Source organism: Eschrichtius robustus, chromosome 11 (genome assembly GCF_028021215.1).
Source record: "Eschrichtius robustus isolate mEscRob2 chromosome 11, mEscRob2.pri, whole genome shotgun sequence".
Lineage (NCBI taxonomy): Eukaryota > Metazoa > Chordata > Mammalia > Artiodactyla > Eschrichtiidae > Eschrichtius > Eschrichtius robustus.
In genome coordinates this window covers 9,190,531-9,216,060 of record NC_090834.1, presented here as the reverse complement: position 1 = coordinate 9,216,060, position 25,530 = coordinate 9,190,531, and the positions used below count along the sequence as shown (strand labels likewise).

General features: G+C 43.5%; 2 protein-coding genes across 4 annotated transcripts in view; one reads left to right on the top strand and one right to left on the bottom strand.

Moving 5' to 3' along the window:
- The first annotated feature begins 1,042 nt into the window (after positions 1–1,042).
- TBRG1 (transforming growth factor beta regulator 1) lies at positions 1,043–13,303 on the top strand. Its single transcript, XM_068555283.1, has 9 exons — positions 1,043–1,431; positions 3,110–3,180; positions 3,813–4,045; positions 4,630–4,766; positions 5,063–5,209; positions 8,531–8,628; positions 8,872–8,982; positions 9,361–9,506; positions 11,802–13,303. Exons 1-9 carry the CDS (start codon positions 1,282–1,284, stop codon positions 11,945–11,947), a joined length of 1,239 nt encoding a protein of 412 aa, XP_068411384.1. The 5' UTR covers positions 1,043–1,281; the 3' UTR covers positions 11,948–13,303.
- A 1,118-nt stretch (positions 13,304–14,421) lies between these two features.
- Positions 14,422–25,530, bottom strand: part of SIAE (sialic acid acetylesterase) — a 36,137-nt gene continuing 25,028 nt past the window's right edge. For all 3 annotated transcript variants that reach the window (XM_068556288.1, XM_068556289.1, XM_068556290.1), the window contains 5 exons: positions 24,157–24,266; positions 23,448–23,581; positions 19,106–19,263; positions 17,640–17,829; positions 14,422–16,181 (listed from right to left, as the gene is read on the bottom strand). In XM_068556288.1, the coding sequence (XP_068412389.1) occupies positions 15,930–16,181; positions 17,640–17,829; positions 19,106–19,263; positions 23,448–23,581; positions 24,157–24,266 (844 nt within the window). In that variant the 3' untranslated portion in view covers positions 14,422–15,929. The remainder of the gene's footprint in view (positions 16,182–17,639; positions 17,830–19,105; positions 19,264–23,447; positions 23,582–24,156; positions 24,267–25,530) is intronic.

Below are 25,530 nucleotides of genomic sequence, written 5' to 3'. Positions count from 1 at the left end.
TTCTAAAGACTATATTCTGTTTTGAGAGGAAAAACCTGTGACCCAGAGGCTCACTCAACTAGTTCGTGGCATTGCTGGGCGAAAAATTAATACTACAAGCCTTCTGCCTTCCAGCCCAGCTCATTTACCAATACTGCATTCTAAAGAACTATTTATTTGATGATTAGACAGACCTTGGTTATAAAGTTAGAGCTATATACATATAAGTTTAGGTACAGAAACATATTTTTGGTTTTATTAGGCAAATATTTACTCAGTGCCTACTTAGTGCAAGCATGTTATTAAAAGTGCCGGTTAAATCTTCCATCTTCCCTACTAAATCCTAATCTGAGAGCAGAGGACTTTTTTCTATTCACCACTGTAATCCCAGCTCCCAGTAAAATGACAGCGTAACAGGCCCTCAAGAAACATCTATGCGAGCTGTATAAAGAAAGTAGGGAAAGCAGCAGTCCCAGCAATGCGTTGGAGTGCATCCTACAGTCGGGAAGGCCAGTCTGTACCAAGTGCGGAAAAGTGGTGCTGAAACGCAGTGGGTGGGCTTCGGAAGCGTGTATGAGATTGGCTTCGGGAAGATTTTTGTGCGTTCCTCTTTAGCTCAACAATAACACGCCTCAGCTAAGCACACACACGCGAGTCTCAAGGAGTCGTTTCCAGCCGCCCTCCTCCTCACCAGATTCCCCCCTTCTCCTCCCCTTCCCTTTCCCCTCCCCTTCTCTTTCCCCTCCCCTCCCCTTCCCCTTCCCTTTCCCCTCCCCTCCCCTTCCCCTTCCCTTTCCCCTCCCCTCCCCTTCCCCTTCCCTTTCCCCTCCCCTCCCCCTTCCCTTTCCCCTCCCCTCCCCTTTCCCCTCCCCTCCCCTTTCCCCTCCCCTTTCCCCTCCCCTTTCCCCTCCCCTTTCCCCTCCCCTCCCCTTTCCCCTCCCCTTTACCCTTTCCCTCCCCATCCCTTTCCCCTTCCCCTCCCCTCTTCCTGAGCGGAGGATCGGCCGGACCGAGAGGACCCAGCTCCCAGCCCCGGAAGTTACGCGCGGCCGGCACCGTGACGTAAGTTCCGGTCACGGCTGACTTCCGAGGCAGACGCGGAAGTGCAGGGAGGCACCGGGAGCCGGGTTCGGTTGCAGGATTTCTGGCCCAGCCCTGCGCCTCGTGAATGTTCTAGAGAGGTCGATTCCTAGAGGCCCGCTTCAACCAGCCAAGACCACACAAAGCCGGCGCTAGGGGCCACTCCTCGGCCGAGGAGCTGATGCCGGCCGCTGCCTGGAGCCCCCGTAGCGGGGCCGGACCATGAGCCTGCTGGGCGGCCTGGCCTCCTCGCCGCGGGCCCCACTGCAGTCCAGCAAGGCCAGGATGAAAAAGCTCCCGAAGAAGAGCCAAAACGAGAAGTACCGGCTCAAGTACCTGCGGCTGCGCAAAGCGGCCAAAGCCACGGTGTTTGTGAGTGTGACCGGCGCTCAGCCCCTCTCAGCCTCGAGCCTCTCCTAACTCGCGAAATCTTTCCCCGAACTGTTCCCCTTCCCAGAGTGACAGTATTAATATAGTGTTAGGTTTTACATTGTACATTACTTCTTGTTAGCCTCGTGCTTTGGACAAATTACGTAATTCCTGTAATCCTGTTTCCGCATCTGCAAATGAGAGCTAATAACTGCCTTGCAGACTTAATGAAGATTAAATGAGGAAAGTAAAGCGCTCGGTACCTAGAAGCTGTGCTAATAAGTTTTAGTCATTATCGTTATTACCGCAGAACTCTTGGAAATGCCTTTGAGCCTCCAGAGAAACCTGAGAATGAGGCGCTATTTTTAAAATAGCAGCACTGAAGCCCCGAGAGATGATTTGCTCAAGGGCACTATGTCAGAGCCCTGGCTCCAACTCAAACACCTGATTCTAGTTTCTTTAGTACTTCCATTACGCAGCCTGTTTCCCAAGCACCCCGCATACCCGTAACTGACCCCTTCCATGAACAGGCACATGAAGCTTTCAGTAATCCCCCCTTCTAACCTCTTTTGAGTCTTCCCGATCTTTTATTGTAGGGGCACTGGGTTTACTGAATGAATGAATGAAATGGTTTTCCAGCCACAACTAAGTGTTATAATATTCTGGCTTGCTCAAGCTCACCTCAGTGCTTGGAAGTAGCAGGTGTCTCAAATATCTCCCCACATCTGAATCACCACTACCTTACCTCTTCTTCTACCAAAAGCTAGAACATCCCTCAGCTTTTTTGGAAGCATAAGGAAAGCTTTGGGAATCAGAGCATTAATTCCGAAAACATTTATTTGGCACTTGCCATGTACACTGGAGAGAAATAAGAAAAGCAGAATTGAGAGGATTTAGTATCTACTTATGTTACCTTTCTTTTACTCCCTAAATGTCAGAGGTACCTACAGCTTGGCACCTATGTTGTTAGAATACTGGTTCCACCAAGTCTGTGAAGAAGGTTTTGTGAAGAACAAGGATATTGTTTTGATCATTCAGAGTTTGAGGTCCCCACTATGGCACATCCAGTTTGGAGCAGCCCCCTCAGGACTCATGCTTGGGAAATAGATTGAATCGTCAGTAGAGAAAGCTGATGCTTGAGTACACATAAATAGGTTATGAAATTTAAGAATTTTGTAGACTAGACTTGATTTTGTTCCATCCATATGGTTCATACTGCATGGGATGCTTTGGGTTAGGTTCGCTTTGTAAGCTCCCCAAGAGTCAAGGCACTTGGGAATGGACCTTCCCCATATTTACAAGGGTTGAGTTTAAGCGTCTATGATTTGAGCAGTATGCCCTTTTCTCTGCTAAAGGCTACCCTAATGAAGGTGACCATATGTCTTGGTTTGCCTAGGACAGCCTTACTTTGCCATATTGTTCTGGAAAAATCATTAATAGCTCCCCCTTTTCACTCGAAGGTGCACCAGTTTCTATAAATTATCTAATTACTCTGCCCACATTAGAACTTGACCCTACCTTTACTTATAGGTTTGTTTACAGTTTGTCTGCAAGGTAGACTAGCTCTTCCTTCTCACCCAGCAACACAGACTTCTTTGGTTTGGAATATAGCTCCTCTTCTCAGCATAATACTTTGATCTTTTATTCATTTTGTGTGACTATATTCAAAATTTTCTTCAAGGAAAATGCTGCTATTTGTGATGAAATTGCTCGTCTTGAGGAAAAATTTCTTAAAGCTAAAGAAGAAAGACGGTGAGCTGGTTCATGTTGTGTTCATAATTAACAGTTTTTGGTGATTGATATGGTGTTACTGCTCCTAAGAATTTTCCTCCATCGGGATTTTTGTACTTTGCACAGCCCACTGGCCACTAATCTGGTACAGAGAAAGTCACAACCTATGGTATTGGTTCCTGTTTACCCAGGTCGTGTTGGACCATGATGATGAAACAGCTCTATTCATCTCTCTGACAAAACCCTCTTGCCACATCTTATAAGTAATTTTATTATAACTCTGCGGTTATAAAAGCCCAGGGATAAAAGAAACTGCATTTCATTCTACAGATGTTTATTCCATATGTAGTACTCCGTGAGTATATGTACATGTGCAGTTCATGGTACGTGCCCTTCAGAAGCCTAACACCTTCCAACATCCAGTTAGAAGAGCTCTCCAGATGCAAAAGAGATACGCTATAATCCTTTATCCTTAGCTTCTTGACGTATTATTCTCTGGAGCTTCGTTTATCCCAGGGTCCAATAAGAACCTTATTTTTGTGAATGCAATAATTTTTGTATATAGTTCTGGCTTTTCGCAGTACTTGAATAAAATATGGAATTGTGATAAAACGGAAGCTTATACCTCTGCTCCCTTTCCTTCCTGACCTCAGGTACTTGCTAAAGAAGCTCCTCCAGCTCCAGGCTCTAACTGAAGGGGAAGCACAGGTTGCAGCTCCTTCCCACAGCTCCAGTTTGCCCCTGACTTACGGTGTGGCCAGCTCTGTGGGAACTATCCAGGGAGCTGGGCCGATTTCTGGGCCTAGCACTGGAGCTGAGGAACCATTTGGGAAGAAATCCAAGAAGGAGAAAAAAGAAAAAGGCAAAGAGAACAACAAACTGGAAGGTACCTTGGGGAGAGGATATCAGTTGCCCCAGTGGCTCAACGACTAATGACGAAGACCTGGTACTAACTGGTAGACACTCGGCCACAGAGATGACTTAAACTCTCACCCGGTCCTTAAGCAGCCCTGGTAGCCCTTGAAAACCAAGTGTCTTAAAGCCACTCCAGGTGGAGGAATTGCAGTTAGACCTGGTTTAACGTGATGGGAGCAGGCCAAGGCCTCCCCCTTCTCCTACACACCCGACTCTCTGGGTGCCTTCAGTTCAGTCTTTCCTAGAGGCGGGGAAATGGGCTTGGTGGCCTTTTGAGCACACAGATGACTTGGGAAATTTGCTGACCTTATAAATGAAGTCAGAGGCTTTAAAAAAGTATAAGGCTTTTAGATACTAAGCACTGATACCAAAATTGGTTACTGCCAGGTGGGGGGTTAGAAGGCTACTCAGGGCTTTGGGGAGAAGTCCCGTGTGCCCATTCAGTGAGTGTGTAGAGCCAGGATTGGCTTATTGCTCTTAGCGTCGTGCAGAGTTTTCCCTTCCCCTCAACGCTGGGAAGGGCCTAAAGTGGGTGACCCCAGATTTGCGTTTCAGTTCTGAAGAAAACATCCAAGAAAAAGAAAATGGAGGCAGGTGCTCGCAAGCTGGTTCAGCCCATTGCCCTGGATCCCTCAGGACGGCCTGTGTTCCCCATCGGACTGGGGGGTCTAACAGTATATAGCCTGGGGGAGGTGAGTGAGACCAGCGATAAAGAGAGAGGAGAATCAGAAATACGGGAGTGGGGTTGAGCCTTCCCCTCCCTGTTCCCGTTAGCAGCAGCCCCTTGCTGATCCAGACCAACCCCAGAAAATCTCCAGTCCCTAGGAAACCAGGTCAGTTTTGTCTGCTACACATCCTACGCTCTTTCTCTCTCTGATTTGAGTCACTCTTTGCAGCCCCAAGGTGGTTCTAAAGGCTACCACCGTACCCTGGACTTCTACATTCTCTGGTGACCTCAGTGGCAGGTTGGGGGAATCTTTTTTTATAGATCATCACCGACCGACCTGGCTTCCATGACGAGGGTGCCATCTACCCTGTGGGCTACTGCAGTACTCGGGTATACGCCAGCATGAAGAGCCCAGACCAGGAGTGTCTGTACACCTGTCAGATCAAGGACGGTGGCACACAGCCTCAGGTACCCACTCTAAGAATAACTGCTGGTTTTCTTTTTTTTTTTTTTTTGAGAACCTTCTCTGTGACACGCATTTAATATATATTACCTATTCAGACACTTTACAAGGTAGATAGTGTGTAAGATGCAGAAAGTGATGGCCCTCAGTCACACCTCTGCTAATAAGTGATTTGAGCTGGGATGTAAATCTGCATTTGTGTGATTGTCCTACTGACACCCATTCCCTTGAACCGTGCTGGTGCTAATGTCAATATGGTGACCACATGAGGCCTGATCAAGCTGCTTGTTTGTAAAGTGCAGGCCTACATTCAGGGAAGATTAGTTTGACACTCTGTCAATTCAGGTGGGACCAAGATGTTGATAGAGAAACCGCGTATTAGTTTCTGACTGCACGTAGTCTTGAGGACCTGGGAGACCTGAATCCTAGTTGTATTAAGTATCTTTGTTCATCCTTCTCATTGCTGTGGTTCAAGACAGTTCACTTTCCCAGTCTCCTCTGATCATTGGGGGAAAATAGACCATTTTCAGAGTTCCAGGCTTCACTGTCTGATGATGTTACAGATCGCTAGAAAATGGGGTGGAAGGAGATAGAAGCAAGGGAAGGAACCTTTGAGCAGAAGCTGAGAGCCTGCCTGACACATGTGGACAGTATTGCATCACTCCTATCCTGGTTAGAACGCTGTCGGATGCAGCTGAGAGTTCGGATGACCTTGGCCATGCAGCATTTCTCTTTAGAAAGTGCTCTAACAGACAGACTCGATATTGTAGCAATAATTGTATAACAAGTCTATACGTTCAAGGAAGATCTAATCAAAATCCTAATAGAATGTAAATGGTAATTGACAAGCTGGTCCTTAATTTCCTCTGAAAGACAAATTGCTAAAATATTAAAAAAAAAAAAAGTCTGTGGGGTTTTTTTTGTTTCCTTTATTAAGCCACTAACCCATCCAGACATTATTTTCAGGTACATTGTGAGCTTTAATTTTTTTCCCCTAACATCAAGTGACACATTTAGTATATATTAAATACATACAATACTTGAGTATGTTTCCAGACGATTCTGTTTTATCTATTTGTCTATAAATGCCAGTATGGCTTTTAATTGCTTTAGCTTTATAAAATGTTTTATACTATAAATATGTTAAAAAAATATAGAACAATGTATTTATAATCCTAGGGTGAGGTGAAAAGGTTTTCCTTAGCAAGATGTGAAAAGTAGAAGCCATAATGGAAAGTAGTAACAGATTTGACTATTAAAAATTTAAACACTTCTGAATGACAAAAACCACCATAATCAAAGTTAAAAGCAACAAACAAGAAGAAAATATGTAACAGTGGATTAATATCCAGATAAAGTGCTCTTATGGTCTAAGATAAAAAAGCGATCAGACGGGCTTCCCTGGTGGCGCAGTGGTTGAGAGTCTGCCTGCCAATGCAGGGGACGCGGGTTCGAGCCCTGGTCTGGGGGGATCCCACATGCTGCGGAGCAGCTGGGCCCGTGAGCCACAATTGCTGAGCCTGCGCATCTGGAGCCTGTGCTCCGCAACAAGAGAGGCCCTGATAGTGAGAGGCCCGCGCACCGCGATGAAGAGTGGCCCCCACTTGCCACAACTAGAGAAGGCCCTAGCACAGAAACGAAGACCCAACACAGCCATAAATAAATAAATAAATAAATTAAAAAAAAAATAAAAAATAAAAATTAAAAAAAAAAAAGCAATCAGATAAAACAGGCATTTCACAGAAACAGTGCAGATGGTCGATGAGAGCAGACCTTACTAGTAGTTAGAGAGATGCAAATAAAACAGATCTTATTTTTTCTCATAGGCAAATATAAGACAGATAATAGCAAATGTTGGCCAGCATGTAGGAAAATAAGTACAAATGGCATTAGTAGGAGGGAAAATTTGTAAAGTTCCTTTTTTTGGAAGGCAGCTGGGCAATATCAACAATTTTAATGTGTGACTCCTTTGATCCAGAATACTTCTTGATATTCTAGTGTGTCTTAGAGAAATGTGCAAATGTGAACAAAAGAGTTACATATAACAATGTAATTGTGGCATTGTTTGCAATAGCAAGAAGTTAAAAGTAACCTAAATACCCACCAATAGGAGAATGGTTAAAAGTTAAGATATATCCACCTTGTGTAATATTATACGGCAGTTAAAAGAATGAAGTAGGGAAAAATCCCAAAACCAAAATACTACATTTTGGCCTTTTAATTGCTCTTTGCTCAAATAGAATATATAGTTTACACACAATATAAAAAATTGGAATTGGCATGATCAATACCAAATAGAAGAGCAATCCTGAAATATTTAAAGAAAATTGTTTACAGTTTTTTCATGAATTAGCTGAGAAATCAGTATAAACCATCACAATGTTAAACTTGCAACATGTCACTGAAGTAACAAAACCATTGACTAGAACTACTCACAAGATAATTTATTATTGACAAAATTGAAAGAGCTCTAAAATTGACACAGGAAAATTGAATCAAATGAAATAACCACAGAAGAAAACTAACAGCAGTAGAAACTGTACTCAGGTTTGCTTTTTGGATTCTAAAAAAATGATCAATAATGCACATCACTGGGGGGGGAAAAAGAAAAAAAAAAAATATGTATATATATATACAGAAAATTAATTCTGTGTGGAATAATTTTATTAAACATTGAAAAACTGGAAACTGCTTAACTGAACTTTATAGAAAACTGGTTAAGGAATTTAACTGACTAAATAGAACCTGTTACAGAAATTTTTTTTTTTTTTTTGCAAAACGTCGTGAACTTTATAGAAAACTGGTCAAGGAATTAAGTTGGGTAGATAGCACTTGTTACAAAAATCCTTTCTTGGCAAAAATTCCTCAGTATTAGTATAATTTTGATTTAACAGTTTCTTTTTATAAATAAGATATTTTACAACTCAAAAAATAAAGTGAAATGGCGATTTGCAGTCAAAATGGCCTATACTCTTCCTAGGCATTGTAAAGTAAATCTAAGATTATGTGGAGAATGATTTCATTTGTTTTTAAAATACCATTTATATTTATACTTAACAAATGTAAGTAAGTGGATAAGAAAGCATCTGGAAAGGTATATAAGAAATTAAGTGTTGGCCTCTGGAGAGGAGTCAAGCAAAGAGTATAGAATTAAACAGTCAAAAGACTTTCTCTGTTTTCTTGGCTTGGAATTTCTAACAGCCCTCTAGGAATGGTACCCACCTCCTACCTGGTATACTCAGCTTCAGGTTCCAGAGTGAAGAAAGAGTAATAGCGGTAGTTCTTCTCCTTGAAGACTGATCTCATTGCTCCTTTATATTTCTCAGTTTGAAGTTGTTCCTGAAGATGATCCCCAGAATGCCATTGTCAGCTCTTCTGCAGATGCCTGTCATGCAGAACTGCTCAAGACCATAAGTGCTGCTATGTAAGTTGACCAACAGCTTGGAGACAGGCTAAAAAGATCACTTTGGGTACAGTGAGGCCTTCTCTCTTGCTTTTAATGAGTAGAGATCCCTTATTTTATAGAAAGCTATCCTGTGTCCTTCGAATGCCTTAGCAGCTACAGTCTCCAGAGTATCCAAGTTTGGAAAGCTTATTCCGTGTGTTCATACCCACATTCTCATCTCCCTCTCAGCTCTCAAGCTAAAATTCTCCCTCTCCTATTTAGGGGGAAACTAATGCCCAGCATGCATCCATCTGGAGCTGACTTTTTTGGGTTTTCTCATCCAACCATCCACAACCTGATCCAGAGTTGTCCAGGAGCTCGAAAATGCGTCAAGTAAGTGGGGTCAAATCCATTCCCTTGAAAGAAGCTCCATGATCAGTGGGCCAGGGACCTAAACTGGTGGTCACTGCTCTGCTCATTCATCTGTTTCATGAGCTGCTTCTGTGCACAAGGCACAGTGAGCAGGAGCCAGCACCCCACTGTACTGACGTTATCATCTGTGTGCACCATGACAGCAAATGGATTGGGAAGTCCTGCAGAATAAGTGTCACTAAAGAAGCCTGTCTGTGTGCTTTTCATTTTTGGTTAGTTAATATGTTTTTCAGATATATATGGGAGAGACCTAAAGAAAAAAGTACCTGATCCCTTTGGAGGGAAGAATGGGTTGTATGGCCAACAGACAACTCAGTAATGATCCCTTTGGTCCTGCAGTTACCAGTGGGTGAAGTTTGACGTGTGCAAACCTGGAGACAGTCTGCTGCCGCCCCAAGGACAGCTAGAGAATGATGCAGCTACAAGCTTTGAAGCCTTTCAGAGACAGACCTTCCATAAAGATCATAATGATCCCATTCTACAAGGTATCTTTTATTTTTCCCTTGTGGTTTGAAAATTGACCATTTTTAGGCAACCCTCCCCTCTTTGTTCATCGCTGAGTATCCCATATCTGGGCAGTGAGTGATAGAAGCTTTCCCTGCTCCGGCCATGGGCAGCCCTCGCAGAAGTCACAGGGCGTGGCTGAGATCATGGTGAGGCAGGGCTCACCGAGAAACTAGGGCGTCTCATTTTCTAACCTAAATAAGACCTAAGCAGAATACAAGGGAATGTTTACTGTGGGACTGAAATTTCAGATGTAGTAAAGGGGATCAGGTCATGGCCTTGGTCCTGCCTATGTTCCGTGGATTCCCTCCCACAAATGAGTGGAGTGATCAGGGGATCTGGCATAGAAGTCCTATAGGGAGAGCTCTGGACTCGAAATAAGAAGATAGAATTAACTTCTCTGTCTCTGCCTACTGTGCTGTGTAACCCTAGGCAAGTCACTTGATCTATTTCAGCCAGTTTTGTTCTTTTTTTTTAAATATTTTATTGAAGTATAGCTGATTAACAATGTTGTGTTAACTTCTGCTGTACAGCAGCAATTCAGTTATACACATATACTTTTTCATATTCTTTTCCATTATGTTTTATCACAGGATATTGAATGTAGTTCCCTGTGCTGTACAGTAGGACCTTGTTGTTCATCCATCCTGTATATACTGGTTTGCATGTGCTAGTCCCAAACTCCCAATCCTTCCCTCCCCCTTGGCAACTACAGGTCTTTTCTCTATGTCTGTGAGTCTTTGTTTCATAGATATGTTCATTTGTGTCATATTTTATATTCCACATATAAGTGATATCACATGGTATTTGTCTTTATCTTTCTGACTTACTTCGCTTAGTGTGATAATCTCTATGTCCATCCATGTTGCTGCAAATGGCATTATTTCATTCTTTTTTATGGCTAATAATCCTGTGTGTGTGTGTATGTGTATATACTACATCTTCTTTATTAATTCATCTGTCAGTGGCTTGGCTATTGTAAATAGTGCTATGAACATAGGGGTGCATGTATCTTTTCGGATTACAGTTTTGTCTGGGTAAATGCCCAGGAGTGGGATTGCTGGGTCATATGGTAACTCTAGTTTTAGTTTTTTAAGGAACCTCCATACTGTTCTCCATAGTAGCTGTATCAATTTACATTCCCACCAACAGTGCAAGAGGGTTCCCTTTTTTCCATACCCTCTCCATTATTTATTTATTTATTTATTTATTTATTTATTTATTTATTTATTTTTATGGCTGTGTTGGGTCTTCGTTTCTGTGCGAGGGCGTTCTCTAGTTGCGGCGAGCGGGGGCCACTCTTCATCACGGTGCGCGGGCCTCTCACTATCGCGGCCTCTCTTGTTGCGGAGCACAGGCTCCAGACGCGCAGGCTCAGCAATTGTGGCTCACGGGCCTAGTCGCTCCGCGGCATGTGGGATCTTCCCAGACCAGGGCTCGAACCCGTGTCCCCTGCATTGGCAGGCAGACTCTCAACCACTGCGCCACCAGGGAAGCCCTCCATTATTTATTGTTTGTAGATTTTTTGATGATCCATTCTGACTGGTGTGAGGTGATACCTCATTGTAGTTTTGATTTGAATTTCTCTAATGATTAGTGATGTTGAGCATCTTTTCATGTGCCTCTTGGCCATCTGTATGTCTTCTTTGGAGAAATGTCTATTTAGGTCTTCGGCCCATTTTTTGATTGGGTTGTTTTTTTTGTTTTTGAGTTGTATGAGCTGTTTGTATATTTTGGAACCTAAGCCCTTGTCAGTTGCATCATTTTCAAATATTTTCTCCCAGTCCGTAGGTTGTCTTTTCATTTTGTTTATGGTTTCCTTTGCTGTGCAAAAACTTATGTTTGATTAGGTCCCATTTGTTTATTTTTGCTTTCATTTCTATTGCCTTGGGAGACTGACCTAAGAAAACATTGGTACGATTTATGTCCGAGAATGTTTTGCCTGTGTTCTCTTCTAGGAGTTTTATGGTGTCATGTCTTATAAATAAGTCTTAAAGCCATTTTGAGTTTATTTTTGTATGTGGTGTGAGGGTGTGTTGTAACTTCACTGATTTACATATGGCTGTCCAATTTTTCCAGTACCACTTGCTGTATTTCAGCCACAGTTTTCTTCATTGTAAAGGTAAATATCTGTCCTGTCTTACCAAACAAGGGCAAAACTGGGCTGACAGATGCAAAAGAGTTGAAAGAATTAAAAGGACATGTATGTGTCTGATCAAGCCAGTCTCCTGAGATTCCCAGGCAGCAGTGGAACTTAAGGAAGTTTTTTTCTCCAGGATCTTTGGACCTCCCAGAGCTTCAGCCTACAGCCTTTGTGTCTTCTTATCAACCCATGTTCCTGACACATGAACCCTTGGTAGATACTCACCTACGGCACCTGAAGGCTCCGTCGCAGTGTAGCCCAGCTCAGTCTTCAGATTGAACAGGAAGGGATCGATAACCACATCATTTTCATCAGGATGGATTTTTTAACTTAAACTAAAACTTAAGACTATATGGAAGAAGGGAGCGACTCAAGTGAAGAAGTGAAGAAGATAGTAAATTAACACATTTTGTCACGGAGGTTCCCATGGTGACAGCTTTCCTGGGAAAAACTTCAGCTGCTTTATTTTTAGTAATAAATTTTTCTTGACAGTTCTGGTTATTTTCATCTTGTTGTAATCAGGATGTAATCTTCTGGCTTAGCTCTGCCTGAGGTAAACTTAAGTCCTTTGTAAACCAGAGGGAGAGATGGCTGCTGACTCATGAGGAAGGTAGTAAGATTCTGACAACCTTGCACCCTTGATTCTGATCTAGGTCAGTGAATACTAAGTCGCAGCCCTGACAACCAGCTGCTGCTTTATTTTCATGGCAGCGTCACCACAATCAAATCCTGCTTATCCCCAAGCTGCAAGGTCCAGTCCCAGGCCCACTGTGCATCTTTTTCACATTTCACAAGGGGATCAAAAAATCCTCTCTAACCCTTCCTACGTTCCCTTTGTGGCTCCTTATTGGAGAATGTGCTTTTAGCTAAACCACATGATAACACACATTTAGATAGAACGTGACTGGTTCCCATCCTCCGTAACAAGACTCACCCCAGCAGTTCGTTAGTCGTGTAATGATGTAACTCCGCATTCTGTGTAACTGAATTTTTTGGACTCTACTTACAGCATTAAGGTAGAGGCATACCACAACACCTGATCCCAGCCAGTACAACTCCACGGTGCCTTGTGGGGTGCTTCGCTGCCCACCCAGCCCGGTACCAGGGCTGGCTGGAATGGGAAGGAACAAAAGGACCCCGGAAGTAGAAGAATGGGGAAGGCGGTGAGAACTGGATTGTCACCATGCTACCGTCCATAGCTGCTGACGGGGGAGGAAACACATGGGCCTAGCATCTTATAGGACTGGATCTGGATGGCAGAGGGAGGGATCAGATGCAGCATTTAGAGCACATCACACTGGCCACTGCAAAGTATCAGAAACTGAAGTAACATTAATTTTATGATTCTTAATTATAGTCTTACAAGTTTATATAGCTTTTACAGTGCAAAAAAAATAGTAAAAATTTGGATAATAGCAAATCAGGGCTAGAAAGGAGATTACTCAAAACTGTTAATGTTTTTCTTTTTTCTTTTTTCTCTGCATAAGGTGCCTGAAGCCATTTGCACTTACACAGAAATGGTCTATGCTGCTTTTATCACATAAGCAATATCTTTCCATTCTGTTACAGCCTGAGTTAATCACGGATTCAAAGTGAGTGTCATTCTAAGAAAGACATTAAAAAAAATTCATGTAAGTTTGTGCGCGGTTTACTTTAATAAGTATTCATTTTGTAGCTTTCCTAGAACAGTGTTTTTCAAACTACAAATCTCAACACACTAGTTGTTCTTAAACTTAGGCAATCAAGACCCACATCTTTTAAAATTAAATTAGAAGACAGTTAGAACATATTGGAATGCATTGCATGTCGAAGGTTGAAACTGGTTTCAACTATAGTGTGTATATAGGTGTTTATATACTATTCACACAATACACATGGGGAGACATGGAACGATGTAAAATGTGTTTACTGTGGATCATCATTTTAAGTAACTTGAAAAACACTGCCCTAGCATCCTTAAAAAATCTTTTCATCTGTTGGATTGTGAAAGATTTCTTAAGTTTGACAACATCCAACGTCAGTGAAAATGAGGGAGAAAATGGGTTAAAGATTTCTTAAGTTTGACAACATCCAACGTCAGTGAAAATGAGGGAGAAAATGGGTTAAAGATTTCTTAAGTTTGACAACATCCAACGTCAGTGAAAATGAGGGAAAAAAATGGGACTACGCCTTGGTGGAAATGTAAACTGTTGAACCCCTTGGGAGGGTTAAGCTGTAGGTATCAAAATGTTAAACATGTTTATCCTTAAACCCGTTATTCCATATTAAGGACCCTAAGGAATTAAGTGCGGTATGGTGTTTGCACGTAACAGTTATCACAGTATTTGTTTAAAACCCTCTATGTCCACTAATGGCAAATTGGTTAAAGAAAACATGGAGCTCCCACAAACTGAAACAAACTAAATCTGTTTTCACTTTACATAGGAAAATTATTTTGCTAGAATAAGTCAAAAACGCAGATTACAAAATAATACACCATGTAGTAGTATGTAAAATGTGACCTAAACAAATCAAGTGATGTTCACCAAGATATTAAGTGTCTCCAAATGATGAATTTTGTGGTGATTTTTACTTACTTAGACTTTTCTTTAGCATCCAAGTCTTCTATAGTGATGATGAATTCGATTTTTTCAAACAGTAAAAAGTTATTTTCATTTGGGAAATAAACTGAATTCCCACAGAATGTTTTAAATCATTCAACCATTAAAAATAAACTTTCATATGACTTTTCATTAAGATATCCATCCCCTAAACCTAACTTTTTACACTGTGTGCCCTAGCTTACTGGGGGTGAAGGGAACCTGGGCCTGGAGCGCTGAACTGTTTCTAGCTTCTTCCAAGTTAGAACAGCCGCCACGCGCACGAGTGTTGTGGTGAGGAGGAGTGGACAGTAGATTCGCTTTTTCTCAGGAGTCTGTGGTTCCTGTTAGGCCAGATGAGTGAGAGGCCAAGGTTTGGGTGTTAGGAGCCAACTGTGCGCTGGGAAGTCCTCGAAGGAGCAGAGTTCCTTGCAAGCTGCGTAGCTGTTTCGCTTTTTACTAAGATCCTGGCACTGACGAAGCGTTCCTACTTTTCAGTTACACCAGGACCCCTTGGGGGACAGGTACGGAGAGAGTGATGCTCATGCTTTCGTTCTCATTTTTCACATTAAGGGAATGGAAACTACCCACAGATAAGTAAGTCTCACTCCTTTCCCAGCTTCAGAGGACAATTTGCAAGCCCATTCATAACCCAGTTTTGACTAGAGAGGAATTGTGTACACATGACTAATGATTATACTTTTATTTCCAGCTTCTTAGAGATTACAGACACTTGTCAAGTGCCTTTAACTGTTCCTAATCAATCAACCAATAAACAGCATTATGATTCTTAATAGTATACACAGAAGCCCTCTTTCACATTTGTCCCATCTAGATTATTTTTGTAAATGCTTATCGTGTAGCTTTACTTTCAGCCTCACGTTGTTCTTCCATCTGGATTGTCCTTTTCATAGTTAAACCTCTTACCTTTAAAGAGCCTGATATCTCTGTTTGCTTCTCAATGACCTCTGCGGTCACATGGCCTCCCCATGGGCTGCTCCACCTCGCCTGCCTTTCTCATCCCTCCTTGAGGCCGTCCCTTAGCGCCTCCCAAAATGCCTGCACATGATTCTGGTTTTTTTCTGTTAAACATTCACATTAGCATTATTTAGACTAAAGGAATAGAATTGTTTTCAGCTTGGAACAAAATAGGGCTGAAATCAGTTCTCTGAAAGATTGTTGTGTAGTGGAAGAAACATTTCAGTTCCACATGAGGAAAAACTGTTGGGAAGTTTAGAAGGGAAACTTTATACAGAAATTTGATAACCACCTCTCATATTTTATAGAAAAAAACATAAATGCTAGCCGGCCTGCATGGCCTTAAAAATCTCTTCCAACCCTGAGTGAGTTTCCACAGTCTGGAGGTAAGGGGACAAAAGTGTTAAGACATTTCACTCCCAGTAATAAGGGAAGTGAATGACATTGAGATTCAAGTTGTTTGTAGTTTGGAATTAGTCTAATACAGATACCTGGCCCAACTGGAGGACAAATGACAAGCGTGTCATTTGCCTACCAGCCCTGGCATCTCAGAATATGGAAACAGCCATGTGCTAGCCGGGCGCTGTCGATGAGGCAGTTCTATTAATTTCCATTAAAAAGCAACAGCTGTCATTTAAACTCCTAAATGCCCAAATCTAAAGGATCCACACTTATGTCTAAGATGTGATCATACTGCAACGAAATCATTTAGCAACCTTGCTGCGATACCCGGGAATCTGGTTTGTAATGAAAGCAGTGAAGGGAGGGGCCGGCAGGGCACTGGTGGGGTGGTACAGGGGACACTGCTTATATTCACAAGGCCACGCGGTCCACGCATAGCGAACAGCAGCCAGGCTGTCACGACAAGACTTGACATTCAGGGCCAGCGTCTGGGCGGAGAAAGTGTCCATGGGAGCTGGAAGCCACTTGCACTGATGGTCACTGCAACAGGAGATCTAACAGGAGAGTCATAAACAGGAACAGTTAGGACAGTCAGGAGGATATGCCAAGAGGCGGGACTGTTCTTCAGACAGACTGAAAGAGAAGTGGCCACTCACAGCCACGGACACATTTCCTGCAGTGACCAGAGCAAACCTGAGTCCAGGTTGGGTCTGCTCAGCACAGCCACAGATCCATAATAAAAGTTCACGTGCCAAAATAAATAGCTTAAATCAGTAAGTAAAACATTAAATTACTGAGGGAGACAAGGCAGCGTAGTCATGAAACATTTAGGGAAGGCTCCCCTGAACAACCTTCCTGCGATCCTCTGGCCAAACAGCAAAGCAGGCAGGAATCTGGGTGAAGCGAGCCACTGCTGTGCTGCTCTCTGGCTCCCAAAGGAGCTGGGGAATGAAGAAGGGGCACAAAGGAACTTTGGATGGTAAGCTGTTCTCAAGTCAGAAAGCAATCTATCTGGTGAAGGGAGCATAAAATACCCAGTTCCCAAGGTTCAGTGCTGTCCTGGTCCCAGCTAAGATTCCAGGTCCAGATGATGGGCAGGCTGCCAGCTGTTGACTAGAGAGGAGAACTCAGAACACAGACTCCTTGGAGCTAGGATTCGCCGACAACCCAGCGTGCAGAGAAGCTAGGCGGAGTGGGTGCTGAGGAAGCACCTGAGGCAGGTGGATGCTCTGCTTAGGGTTCCAGAGGAGGAACAGTCCTAGAGAGACTCCTGTGCAATTAAAGTTTGTCTTCTACATTCTTTCATCCCCCCTCCAATGCCCTCTTTTCACTCACCGCCCGCCACCGCCTAATGGCCTCGGGACTCCCAAAGACACTCATTTAATTGCTCCACCTGGGAATGCCTCCACCGCCAACCCCGACCTTAGAAAACTCCTAAATAAGCTGTTTAATCAATAGCCCCAGTTCCACAGTGGAATGATCCTCACCAGGTATTAGAAGCAAGTACAGAGTTCCGTTACAGTAATTCATACTAAGTTGCAAATCACCAAGCTTCAACCTCTTAGAGGAGAGACTCAACTCAAAAGAAAATCAGAATTTAGGATAGTGTGACAAAAAAAAGATGTCTAAGGATGAGGGAAACATTCTGGAGCAAGGGTCCTTTCAACAGGTGCCCACAGATAAAGCCACAGGCCCTTTCCACGCAAAGATGGTTGCTCTGGGAGGGAAAATGCAAAAGGAGTATCATTTTTTCAATAAAGATGTTTAAAAAAAAAAAAAAAAAAAGGAGTATCATTTCAACGTGGGCACGTCTTCCCTTCCTTGGTGGTCCCATCAAAATTGCCTCTAAGTGAATGAATCAGTAGCTGCTTTTTTGTTGCTCTGAGATAAACTCAGCCCCTGACCAACCAAAACCTGCCTCGTAGTCATGTTATAATTAGAGGTGGGCCTCGGCGTGGAGGAAATCCCGACCCCCCCACAGGATGAGCCCCTGCTGTTTCTGCAGTTCTCACCTCAAATATCTTGTTGTGCCTCTGCACCTGGATTGGCTGGGAATATGTGAGGTTGAGCAGCCCCATGTCGCCCAGGAGTTCTATCTTCTGAGGCAGTGGTCCTTGAAAGGTCAACTTCACCCCATAAGCCACGGCACGGGCCCCCAAGTGCAGCCTGTAGGCCACCGTCTGCTTATCTCGAGGGTGTGTGCTACAGGATAAAGAAGAGGTAGAGAACTTTGGGTTTGGGCTCAACAGTAATCACATTTTTTAAAAAAGGAAATCTTATACAAAGCACCCTTTAAGAAGGGGAGAATAAAGTTGACTGACTCTAATAGCCAGTGATCTGTGGCGAGTCAGCCTAAGAGAAATGGTGAGTTGTAACCACAGATGGGGCTCTGGGCCTTCTATGGGTCGGAAACCTTGAAATAACTGAGGACTTGGAAGGAAGGAATAAAGGGAGAGAAGGAGGGAGGGAGGGAAGGTATTGGAACTAACCTAGGAGAGCTCTCGTAAGACTGCTGCAACCACTAAAAGTCCTGTGTTTCATGTGAATCAGCTGTTCATTAACTTGGTCCCCTCTAGGTTTTATTTGTTCATTCAATAAACATTCATTCATTCAAAACTAAATAAATATCCCTAGTGGTCCAGTGGTTAAGACTCCGCACTCCCAATGCAGGGGGCCCGGGTTCGATCTACGGTCAGGGAACTAAGATCCTACATACTGCAGCTAAGCCCGCATGCTGCAACTACCGAGCCCACGCGCGCTCTAGAGCCCGTGCACCACAACTAGAGAAGCCCGCGCGCCGCAACAAAGACCCAGCGCAGCTGAAATTAAATAAATAAATAAATAAATAAATAAATAAATAAATAAATAAATAAATAAATAAAATTTAGAAAGAAAGAAATGTTCATTCAGGCTCCTACTATAATCCAGACACTCTGTGTTGGGCTCCACTTCACACTGAAATCCCCTGGTATCCTACAGCTAGCGGGTGGTAATCACAGCGGCTGTTTACATCGGGGTAGTCATCCAGATAGTCCCCCTCTGAGTCCATGGTAGAATTCCATTTCCTGCTCTCGCTGAAGACAGGCATGGCCGTGGGACTTGCTTTGGCCAGTGAGCAGAAGTGACTTGTGTTGCTTTGGGTGGAAGCATTTAATTGGCAATGTGAGACCGTAGGTGCATGTGGAAGCACAGATCACCCTGGAGCCTCTGTCGCTCTGGATCTGTGAATGACGATGAGAGCAAAGCCTCTCTGTTGACCTTATTTCGACATGGAGTGTGAACACGCAATAAGGTTCCGTGGCATCAAGGCACTGGGATGGCGAGGGTTTTTGGTTACTGCAGCACATCCAGTGTGAATGACTGATAAATCACGCTTCTAATGTCCAATCCTCAGGCCCCCTCACAAGTGAACATCAGAGTGAAGGCCACAGACAAAGAACATATATTATTGTTCAAACAAAGCCCAAGAAGCACCCACCTGCCAAAAGGCGAATTCCTATCACAGAGATCCATAGCTACAGCCATGAAAGTGTTGGGCATCCTTAGGTTGGGGACATAGCCAAAGTCTGCTGTTTGATGCCAACGGATCTGGGGAAGTCCATCATTTGGGGTTGCACCAGACAAATATGAAGATAACTAGAAAGTAGACATTGTGCATCAGCATTTTATTTCATCAGAAACCTACACTGCAATAAAGCTGGAAAAACATTAAAAATTTTTAAAAAGAAACCTACACTAGAGTCTTTCACAAGAAGACCCTGCTTCTGCTTCACTCCCGTGCTCATCCAACACGTACTTACGGAGCCTCTCACCCCTGTGGCTGAACCTCTCATCCCCCTCGCCGCAATGGAACTCTGCCACCCCTCTCAGCAAGGGGTGGAGTCTGTTTCTCCTCTCGCTGAACCTGGGCTAAGCCTGTGATTTGCTCTGACAAACAATGCAGCAGAGGTGATGGTGTGCAGCTTCTGAGGCTTTGCCTCAAGAGCCCTTGCCTTCAGATTTCATTTTCTTGGAACCCTGAGATGGTCATGTAACCAAGGTCCAGCTGCCCTGCTGGAGAAATGTGGAGAGAGCAACCTTGGAAACTGGAAGGTCATGAGGAGAGAGGTGTTAATATCCCAGCCATCCCAGCTAAGGGGCCAATCATGTGAATTCTAGATCCTTCAGTTCAAACTGCAGCCACATGAGCAAGCCCGGCTGAAGTTACAGAGCAGAGATGAGCCATCCCAGCTGAGCCCTCCCTGCCTGGCCAACCCATGGCATCAGGAGCAAACACAGTGGCTGATGTGGTAAGCCCCGAAGTTCTGAGGTAGCTTGTTACAAAGCAGTAGGTCGGTCACCGACAACTCTGTGTACAGCCCAGGGCAAAGCGCTGTAGGGAAGCAGAGAGGAACCTGCCCTTGAGTGCCTGGCGGATTGCATCAGGGACCCCAGTTCTTCACACCTTCCAAGAGCCACACCCTCTTGCCATATGGCTCTGCGGTTTCTCCCGCTAAGAGAAGTACATTTCCCCACCACTTGATTCTTATTAAAATCTCTTATGCAAATTGGCTTTAACATATGAAATGATAAAAGACGCTGAAGCTGTACAATGAAATGTCATGAAAACTAGAAAACGGCAATAAAAAGATCCAGTAAGTGACCCTACTTCTTCCCACACAACAGCCAGAAGAAGAGTGAAAGTGGAGCCATGTTCACCAACCAGCGCCATGATGAGGATCGTGGCAACAAAGTCTAGGGTGAGTACTAACCTGAAGCGCTGAGGGAGAAACGCTACCGACAGCCACTCAGGCCTAGGAAGTTGTCTCAAAATGGCAGTTTGCTGAGAATTCCTGCAGTAATTCTCCAATTTCATCGGCTGCATTACTACACACTGGCCTCACGGGGGCACCAGCAGACTCCACACTCGCATGAAAGTCCTGTTTTTCCTGAGATAAAGCAGGGCACTTGCTCAGTCTCCTGCAGGGATTAGTAGAAATACTAATCACTGCTAAAGAAGGCATATAATAGCCGAAGAATATAAAAGTGGGCACACTTGGAGGACTTTACAATAGCATCTGCCGTCTGCAGTGCATTCTGCTGTTCCTCCAAAACCCTTTTTAAAAAGCACGCTCCTAGGGACTCCAGTCCCTAAACTCCGGCTCCTCTTTCTCTCTCCCTGGCTCCGCTCACCTCTCTACTCAGACACAGGTGTCTCGCCCTGCTCTCTCCACGGAGTTCGTGTCCTGCCTCTAACTGTGCTCTAGTTACTGCCACCACTGTTTCACACTCGGTCCTTCCATCAAGTCAATTCATCTTCCTTTACACACCAACTGTCCCTCCAGATTTTCTGACTTCTCTCATTAATAATAATAAACACTGACATTTTCTAGCTTGTGCCAGGCTTTACATGGACTAACTCATTTAATACTTAAAATAACAAAGAGGTTCAATATCTTGTTCGAAATCACATAGCTAAAGAAGCGCCAGAGCTGGGATTCGAATCCCCAGACCATGCTCTGAGCCATTATGTTGCAGAATTTGCCATTTCCCTTTGAAGTTAAACATTTATATTCCCAGTTTTCCACAACCAACCAACCAACATACTGTTGTTGATGATGATAAAGTTGACACCCAAGGCTAAGGGACTTCCGCTACACCACACGCACAAATGCAAGGACCAGGTCTCTCTGCTTCATGCTATATTTCTAGTACCTCACACAGTCTGCGGCATATAATAAGCATTTAAACATATTTTTGGCTTGCATCGGTTGAAGTCACATTCAAATCACCATGTACACAGGCTGAGAGACAAAAAAAATAGTTTCCACCAACAGTAATACAGACTGGTGACAGGAGTTGCTATTTTGAAAATAATGAGCAGAATATTCTCGTTCAAAGTCAAAACAAATGTTAGGAAGAAGAAAGAAAATGATTGTAAAGTAATTATAAGTGGAAAGAAGGTCTATAAAAATCTTTATCCAAAAAAAGGTACATGAAATGGGATGAGGTAGAGGAATAGGAGGATGGTGAGAGGAAAGCATCTGGGGGACACTCAGAGGCGGACGCCTGCAAGTAGGTGTGTCCAACTCAAACATTAAAGCCTATTTTGTGTTTATGCTGTGAGGTGGGCCTCGTTTTTGTAACATCTTACTTGTTTGATTCCTATGTTCGAGACAAGTCAGAACTACTACCCTGCTAAGACGTCTAGGTCTCAGAGGGGTCACGTGAACAGGTGAGGCAAGGCAATTATGAACTTGGTTAAATATGTTTATTCCTTTTAGACAAGGCTGAGAGCAGAATCTTTCTGACGAGGCACCGCTAACTGAAAGTATGGTTTCTCTTGATATATTTTTTCATTTGTGTGTCGGGCCATATTTAATGAGTGCCGACCAATTAGGTGGTACTGGGGTTATAAATGTGATCCAGGAAAATGTGGTCATGTGCACAACGTACATACAAGTAAAAAGGGGAAGTGAACGGTACTAAGCAGTCACCCATATGGGGACAGACTCTGGGTAGTCGCAGAAGGCTTCCTAACTGATATCCAGGCTAACGGACGATAAAAGTTAGGTAGGAAAGTGTGGGAGAGAAAGATTGTTCCAGGCCGAGAGCATGCACAGTGGGCTGGGAGTGAGTGAAAGAGCGCGGTTCATTCTCAGGGCTGGGAGGGATAACAGCAAGTTCGGGAGGGTGTGGGGAGGTGGGCACTGTCACACACGGTTGCTAAGAGTATAACTGTATACAAATTGATACATTTCCACAGGAAAATTTAAGGACATGTTCAAAGCCTTAAAAAGTGTGCAATTTGGGGCTTCCCTGGTGGCCCAGTGGTTGAGAATCTGCCTGCCAATGCAGGGGACACGGGTTCGAGCCCTGGTCTGGGAAGATCCCACATGCCACGGAGCAACTGGGCCCGTGAGCCACAACTACTGAGCCTGTGTGTCTGGAGCCTGTGCTCCGCAACAAGAGAGGCCGCGATAGTGAGAGGCCCGCGTGCCGCGATGAAGAGTGGCCCCTGCTTGCCGCAACTGGAGAAAGCCCTCGCACAGAAACAAAGACCCAACACAGCCAAAAAAAAAAAAAATTAAAAAATAAAAATAATTAATAAATAAAAAATTTAAAAAAAACAAAAACATAAAATCTGGAAAAAAGTTGAACACCTATATACCCACTGCAGACTTTACAATTAGTATTTAAAAAAAAAAAAGTGTGCAATTTAACCTAGTAATTTCATTTCTGGGAATTTATCTTATGGAAATAATTAAGCATGTGTGCAATGATTTAGCTAGAAGGAAAATAAACATGCCACTGCTTATAAAGGCAAAACGTTTAAAGCAACCTAAGAGCCTATCTATGGAAGACTAGTTAAATTACAATACAACCATATTTCTGAACACCCTCCAATCGTTGTAAACTGTGCTGAAGATTAATATTTATTGGCATGAAAAATGTTCACAATATGACGTTAAGAGAAAAAGCAAGATATGATACAGTATTATGGTATGGATCCTATTTCAAAAATATATGAGCAGAAAAGGTCTGCTTATTTCTGGATTGTGGAATTATAAGTGTTTTTAGCTTCTTTTTTTTTGCCTTTCTCTTTAATATTTCTTTAATGAACATGTAATGCTTTTTAATAAGACGAAATATTGGTTACTTATTAACTTTTTTTAAGATGTAATTGTCCCATCAGTAAACTGAGATGAATTAAGTTACATTCAGTTCGTGACCAGCTGGCAAGCTAGGAGAGCAAAAAAAGGAAGACGGATTCCAGGGAAGAGATCTCAACAGCACCTCCGACACCAAAGCCCATGAACCCTCTTCCTCTCAGCACATACCTGGACAAATCCAAATGGGAAGAAGCGCTCTGTCTGCCCCTGGGAGCCATCGTGGAAGGTTTGGCGCCAGTCTTCAACGAGTGCAGGGAACGTACAATTGTACAGGTCCCTGTTAAAGTTTACATTGGACTCCCCTAAAAACAGTCCAAACTGTGAGAAGAGTTTGGGGTAGATGCAAAGGCAGCCACACTGCTCCCCAACCTCTATGCATGCCCTTAGGTAGCGGGCCTTCCTGCAGTCTCCCTGGACTGGCCTTGTAGTTGCTCTGGCCAATGGGGCATCAGCAAACACGATGCAAGCAGAGGCTTGAAAAACAATTCAGCTCTGTGGTTTGTTCTCTCCTGATACACCTGGAACCCTGACACTGCCATGTAAATGATAAATTAAGTCTGATCTAGCTTGCTGAAGGATGAGAGGCCACGTGAGAACCAGGAGGCCCCGGCAGACAGACGGCCCCAGTCAACAGACATGAGGAAGAGGCCATGCTAGGTCATCCAGCCACCAGACAACCTGCCAGGTGGCCAAAGGCACATAAGAGATCCCAGCAGAAATTAGCCAAAGCAGCCCAGACAGAAAAACTACCCTGCTAACCCACAGAATAGTGAGCTCACTAACATTATTACTGTTGCAAGTCACTAAGTTCTGGGGTGGTTTCTTATGCAGCAACAGCTAACTGATACAATGGAAAACCAGCAAACTGAACACTCACCCTGGTACCATATCACCCCTTTCAGAGTCATATTACGGAGCGGATGGATCATGGCATTCCAGAGAACAGAGTATTCACTGGGACCAGTTTCCAGATCAGATGGCATGGACCTGAAATCAGTAAGACGCACAAGTGTCAAGAAAGAGCCAATAACTAATCACATGACAATCCCTGAGCTGGGCATCTAGCCAGCTTCACTCGGGTCAAACTCCTGATGAAAGCAACACAGAGTTCAATTCAACCACTCTGTTTCCATGAAAACATGAGGACAGTCTCCAAATTTCACTCCAGGTTCTTCCCAGAATAACTGTCATCAGTCAGCTTTCTGTGAGTTCAGACGGGGCCATCCCGGTTTCCATCTAGTGATTAAGACCAGGGAGGAGGAGCGTTTTAATGAGTCTATCACACAGGCAATAAGTTTATTTAACTAGTACTCAATGCATGGACACTGAGATTGTGTTAAGCTCTTTGCTTTTATAAGCAATGCCATGATTATCTTCCTTAGAGCTAAATCATTGCATACAGTCTTAATTATTTCCTTAAGATAAATTCCCAGAAATGAGATTGCCAGGTCAAAAGGCACATTTTCTTAAGACTTTGAACATGTCCCTAAATTGTCTCTGTGCAATACTTGTATGAATTTACACTTGCAGCAGCTGCATATGAGAATGGCCACTTCCCCTTGCTATTGTCCCTGCCATGTCCCCAGAGATCTGGGAAGCCTGGCTTTAGATTCCTCCAACTCTACCGAAGGCAAGTCTTTCTGTTCCAAAACTGGATAACTTCACTCCCCAACAGGCAGGCCTTTACCCAAGATATACCAAGAGCTCAAGTCCATGCTCTTCCCAGAACTGATGAGACAAGGTCTGTGAAAGCAGTTCACATACTGTTCATCTCTATTTTAACATTAGTGTCAAGATGTTATTAACCAGCCTTTTCTCTCCCTTCCCCCACCCCCAAATATTCTTCCTGATCCAGCTTTTCCTGAGCGTGCTTTCACCATCAGTCTTCTAATACACTTCTCTGATTACATGTGTACTTGTTCTTCCAAACTGTTAGACTGTGTTTATTCTCACAGGCAACACAGGACAGTGGTTAAGAGCACAGACATTGACACCAGACTTTATCACTTACTAGTCGTGTCCACAAGCAAGTCACTAAATCTCTCTGACTTAGTACCTTTTTCCATCATATGTTAATAATATCCACTTCAAGAAAGTGTTGTATTAAGTGAGTTAATATATATAAAGTGCTTACAACAGTATCCAGTATTTAGAAAGCTTCTATTAAGTATTAGCTATCACTATTATTAAGGAAAAGGGTCATAATTACTTCCTGACATATTCTCAGATGATTGTGGTGCTGATGACAGTG